At 39.4% G+C, this 6321-nt stretch overlaps 1 protein-coding gene across 1 annotated transcript; it reads right to left on the bottom strand.

Moving 5' to 3' along the window:
• Positions 1-2460: 2460 nt before the first annotated feature.
• On the bottom strand, positions 2461-6120 carry LOC111414018 (uncharacterized). The gene has a single exon (XM_023045167.2). It carries the CDS (start codon positions 6118-6120, stop codon positions 2461-2463), a length of 3660 nt encoding a protein of 1219 aa, XP_022900935.2.
• Between the last annotated feature and the right edge of the window lie 201 nt (positions 6121-6321).

Here is a 6321-nt window from a genome sequence, read left to right as displayed (position 1 = left end):
TGAGAATAAATATGAGACAAAACGCACAAATGAATAAATAAATAAGTATATACAATGTAAATCTAAAATAATACACCAAGTCTAAAATTAACAATAAAATAATAAATAAGTGTATAATCTTTAAAAAATTTAAAATCGCAGTATAAAACTTTTTAAAACGTCGTAATTAGGACATAACAAATATATATATAAACAAATAAATAAATAAATGTACGCCACTACATGCCCAAACACATAGATGTTATTAAGCGGGATCGTTCGAAAAGATGTTGTTATTACGGACACTGACATTTCAGACAGTAGTATAGCTATGGGCGTTCTGGACCAAAATCCCATAAGATTTAACATTGGGGTCCGAAATCACATTTTATCCCCACCACTACCTCCTTTCGAGGTTCTGGCCACGCCCACATTTTAAATTCAACCAATCAGAGCGCAGCATTCTCCAAGAACCCTCTTTTTGGCGGGAAATTTGAATGAGGATCGACAGGCCTTATAATGATGACGTCATCATCGAGGCCGGACACAAAGCGTTTGGTTTGGCTTACCGGCTGAGTGCTAAGGTGCGGGGTGCGGGCGGGCAGGGCAGGGTGGTTCAATCAGAGCATAGCATTCTCCGAGAACCCTCTTTTAGGCTGGGGATTGAATGAGGCTACCGCCTTATCACGATGACGTCATCGTCGATATATCGAAGCCTTGACACATCCGGACACGAAGCGTTTGGCTTGGAGGTTATAAAATGGTAAATATCTCGTTAACGATGCTTCAAATCGAAAAATAAACCAAAAAATACCCCCCTACAACACCCTGTCGTCTATAACAAGCACGAACAATATGGCATGGGTGAAAACCGTCAAAAGGGCCTTATTTAGTTATCGAGCTGATGACGTCATGCCGCCGGATCGTGTGGAGCTTGGTGGTGGTGACGTCATCTAGACAACCAGTTAGGTGCGGCATTTGGGCGTGGGCCGGTAGGGGGGGGGGGGGCAGGGTGCGAAGTGAGGGGTGTTGGAACTTCATCGAGACCTTGGTACATCCGGACACAAAGCGTTTGGTTTGGCTTACCGGCTGAGTGCTATGGTGCGGGGTGAGGGCGGGCAGGGCGGGGTGGTTCAATCAGAGCATAGCATTCTCCGAGAACCCTCTTTTAGGCTGGAGATTGAATGAGGTTACCGGCTTATCACGATGACGTCATCGTCGATATATCGAGGCCTTGACACATCCGGACACGGAGCGTTTGGCTTGGAGGTTATAAAATGGTAAATATCTCGATAACGATGCTTCAAAACGAAAAATAAACCAAAAAATTTCCCCCTACAACCCCCTGTCGCCTATAACAAGTACGAACAATATGACACGGGTGAAAACTGCCAAAACGGCCTTATTTAGTTATCGAGCTGATGACGTCATTCCACCCGACATGTGAACACAAAGCGTTTGGCTTGGAGGTTATAAAATGGTAAATATCTCGTTAACAATGCTTCAAATCGAAAAATAAACCAAAAAATTCCCCCCTACAACCCCCTGTCGCCTATAACAAGCACGAACGATATGGCACGGGTGAAAACTGCCAAAAGGGCCTTGGTTCAACCCCTGTTCAACCGGTTGAATACCGGTTCAACCCCTGTCCCTCCCTACAACCTCCTGCCGACTATAATAAGCGTGAACAACATTGCACGGGTGAAAACTGGTAAAAGGACCTTATTTAGTTATCGAGCTGATGATGTCATGCCCCCGGATCGTGTGCAGCTTGGTGGTGGTGACGTCATCTAGACAACCAGTTAGGTGCAGGATTCGGGCGTGTGCCAGTAGGGGGCAGTGGGTGAGGTGCGAAGTGAGGGGTGTTGGAACTTCATCGAAACCTTGATACATCCGGACACAAAAGCGTTTGGCTTGGAATTCTGCCGGGGTTCGAGCATGCGGGAAGTGAAGTGTTGGGACTTAAGAGGGTATAGAGGTGGTAGTAACCTTAATCGCAGACATGTTTATATTTACTTAATAAAAAATAAAGCAACGCTACGGTTGCTGCTAAAAAAAAAAACATCACGGCAGCAGCTGTCAATCGGGAGAGAAGGATTAAAATAAAAAATTATAGAAGATTAGAGATTATTTATTTATTTAAAAAACCATAAATTATATAAATTTAATAAGATACATTTATTATTATTATTACATTCTTCATAGATGAAGTCGGTTTCGTTAACACACAATAAGTGTTCATTACTTTACGTGTTGGATCATAACATTCATTCTCCACTTTTACCCAGAAATGCATTATGGGTATGTGTAGGTCCTTATGTTTCATATAACCAAACAACATTTCCGGCTAATACCCTAATTTGCTTGCTTCATCGCAAAACATTAAAGATGCTGGTAGGCAGGCTCCAAAAAAATGTTGTCTTATCAATTCTTGGGAAATTATATTGTTTAATAATGAGAGTTTAATTCGATCCGCACCTGTTAACAGCATGATGAGATGCGCCAATGACCCCAGGGTAAAGTATCAACTGTCCCCGTAATAATATATCTTTTATCGTCGTGAGAACTAAGTGCAGTTTTGGTTTGCGTAATTGTTGATACTTGGTGGTTTCGCGATTGAAACAATTTTTGGGTGACGAGCATTTCTTTGTCCTCTCGCAAACATACTAAGTAATCATCGAAACTGATTACGTTTTTAACAATAGACGTTTTTATGCCTTTAGCTTTTTTAACTTTATCTCCCCCCTCCACTCGACATGCATACATCTTCGATCTCAACCCCACAAATTCAGTCATTACCTTACCGGCGTTTTCATCTTTCATCATACCGAGAACTTTTTTATTTACACGAGGAATGTCGTATATATTATTTTCAGGATAATCACTCGTGTCGAAATATTTCGAAGCATCGCGTCGAATCACTTCATATAAATCCGGGCATTCGACTTCGTATATAAGGGAATCTGTATCGGTGTAACAGACTCTGGCCTTGTCCCCAAATCGTCTCCTCATATACGAATAATGAAAATCATTTATTTTTAATTTCGATATATCTAAAATACACATATCAACGTAGATGGGTTTATTAAAATAAATTTCCATTTTATTGAGCTCTATAGCAACTAAATTTTCATCGAAGATAATTGAGGATTTGAAATTTGGTTTCGCGATCAACGCCTCAGCGCCGTAACGACCACCCCATTTTGTCACAAGCTTCACAATGGAATGTTTTCGAATATTTTCCATCGTCTTACCAAATACGGCGTTGTTCATTAATTTGAATAAATTTTTCTCGAAATCGTTAATCGCCGCGGTTCTAAATTTAGTGTTTAAATCAATATATGATTTCAACCAAGCCGACTGTTTAAATTCCAAAACACGATGAATTTTTGTTAAAATTAAACCATTTTCAATCGCTTGTTGTAAATTACGATAATGCAACACATATCGCTCTTTATTATATAAAGTGCCCATTAATTTGGTTTGTTTTGAATTTGGTGGTGCACGATGTTCTGGGCAAAATGGAAGGTCACAATGTGAATCATGAATGGATTCAGGGTACTCGAGATCAACTTCTAAAATGTAACCTTCAGGGTTTTCCTCAGGTACATTGAAGTTGATGTTGTTTCCCTCAACCCACTTAAATCCGCCATAGGGTAGGTACTGAGACATTGCCCATCCATATTGATTATTGATATCATCATAAATTATAAATTTTGATGGCTCATCTGATTTATAGTTAGGTAGATATTTATTATTAGCCGAGGCGTAACGTTTCGAACACTGGCTTAGACCTCCTCGTATACCTCGCTCTATAAACATTGCCATATCAATATCCGTTAATAGCTCAAGTTTTACCCTCGTATACTTCAGCATGCAGTCCCATGTATACCCGGGCAATGTATAGTAATGAGCCGGGTCTAAGCTATACGAATTCAGGCAGCTAGCCCGAAATTGCTCGAATACGTCTGCTAATAACAAAATATCTGTTTTCAAATATAACTCACTGTAATTTCCTAAATTTTGACAGCCAAAAGCGTTCCACACTTCATTAGCATGCGTATAATCAGTATCTGTAATGTGACTGTCGGTCATAGAGTTATAAAATTTAGATTCATCCGGTAATGCAGTTTCATTTAATTTTGTAAAAGAGTCCAAGTAATCATAAGGAAACACTCCTTTACGCGTTAATAAATTGAATTTAGATTCATCTAAATTTGGAAATTGTGTTTTTAAATTTGGAAAGGAATTTATATAACTTGCTAATTTATCTAAACTCGATGCCATGAACCGAAATGAATCAATAAACCGGAATTTAATTAAATTTTGGTCTATATTTTTAGTAAAAGAAATATATCGCCCCTTATTTATAGGTAGCAAATCGATGCGTCCTTCGAAATCTTTTGCTAAATTCTTTATAATAAAGTGACTATCGTACCCACTTAAATTATGAAAGACTACTGGAATCACGTGACTATCCTGATAGTTAATGTTGCAATCCTCATGCGCAGCTCCTCGATATTTACCAGTAAGGTGACAATGGTCTCGAACTCTGACGTCACCTACGTCAAAGCGGTTTTCGCATATATGACAGCATGATAATGAGCGAAACTCCAGTTCTTGCGGTTCGGTAAGAGGTTCCATGGGTAAGGGACATAGCAATATAGTTTCCACATCTTCCGCTAGCTGCTTCATTTCGGTCGCAAACCACTGCTGACAGTTCTCACCGGCATATGATTTGTAAAAGCTCAGGGACTCGTCATATGAGCATTTTACGTAATAACCAATACTATATGGCTTATGTTGTGTATCAGTCTTTGTTGTTGGTATCAGAAGACATTCTAGATCCGCATACACCACAAATGGAACCGGTTCTTTATTTTGAAAATTCTTGAAATATACCGTTTCACCTTCCTTCGGCATACGGATGCGGCATTCATTCATTTTAGCACAATCCTCCACGTGTTTTTCTAGACCGGTGGAAGTGTAAAAATAGTGAAGGCAACGTTCACAGAAATATTTTTTCGTATGATGTATCGATAATTGAGATGACACTAGTCGGGATAAATCTTTTATCCAAACGTAGTGAAATCTCGGCTTGAATTCACCATCATCATCCCCATCTTCTTCTTCTACATACTTATCTTGTATGAGGAGCAGGTTAACGTGTCTGCCTCTCCTCTCCTTAGCTAGATAGGAAGGAACTACATTATACCGCCCCTTCTTCAGTGATTCGAGAATGTACACGTTGACCGACACATCGTTTTGTTGTTCAAACCGAGGGATTTGTTTCATGACCATCGGCATTGCTATGTTCTTCATATTTAAAACTTCTGAGTAATGTGGATACATGTAAGTTCGGTCGGTGTGATGATTGGCTGGATAAAGCGCTGAAGTCACTGCCCACGCAAAATATGCTTCATCATCGTTCTTTACATTTACACAAGCATGTTTCAACCTAAGGGCCCTAGGTAATTCAATGTATGACGACCCAAGTTGTGGGGTATATTTATTAATGTTCATCTGTAGGTTTACGATCGCATTTAAAGCCCATCCACTATCTTTTTCTTGAAATTCTTCAAGGTCTTTTAGAACGGGGTCTTGAATGTTGCTCTTAAACCATTCTTCTAAATTGGTGTTGTTATAAATTGCGACATTTCTAGTATTTATATATTTAAATTCAAATACTTCCTTTCCCATTTTCTTAGTTACGAATTCACCACAAAACACAGCGTTAACTTTCAATGTTGATTTTTTCACATCATTAGTCATTCTCCTTATTATCATTTTTTTAGCATCTTCCATAAATTGTCGAGGGTCCTTGTGGGTCAGGTTAATGATGATCCCCGTTCTCATTCTGTTGGAGAACGCCGTCTGAAGGTCCTGCCATTTTACCCGCAAGCTTCTAAAGTTTTCGCGAGTCGGGTTAGTTGTTTTGTACCCGGTCCCAGTTACGTACCGGAGCGATTTTAGCATGCTTCGGAATCCATGCATGTGACCAGCACAAGTGGTTATGTGGTGCTTCTCACCACTTGTGTTGGCTACCTTTAGCGCAGCGTTCATCACCTTAATATTACGATTACAGTCCTTTATTGCGGGCTCTATATCTTCCCCATCAGCAGTTACAACTCTATAACGCATTTCCTCTACTAGTCTTGAAAAAGACAGGGTTTTGACTGATGTTGAAGCCATTCTAGAACAGCGAAAATTGCGGTTATAACTTCTCGCATGAGATGCAGGATATTAATAAGTTTTTGTCTAATATCAAAGCCTTATATACACATTCTAATTAAAGAAACAAGTTTTGATAATTATTATAATTGGGAAATAACTTTTGATAAT

Source organism: Onthophagus taurus, chromosome 8 (genome assembly GCF_036711975.1).
Source record: "Onthophagus taurus isolate NC chromosome 8, IU_Otau_3.0, whole genome shotgun sequence".
In the NCBI taxonomy this organism is placed as follows: domain Eukaryota; kingdom Metazoa; phylum Arthropoda; class Insecta; order Coleoptera; family Scarabaeidae; genus Onthophagus; species Onthophagus taurus.
Note: the sequence above shows the minus strand (reverse complement) of the source record. Positions and strands in the feature narration are given on the sequence as shown.

Bases quoted from the DNA above. Each gene is read 5' to 3' on its own strand.
- LOC111414018 (XM_023045167.2), bottom strand. From the start codon at position 6,120: ATGCGTTATAGAGTTGTAACTGCTGATGGGGAAGATATAGAGCCCGCA.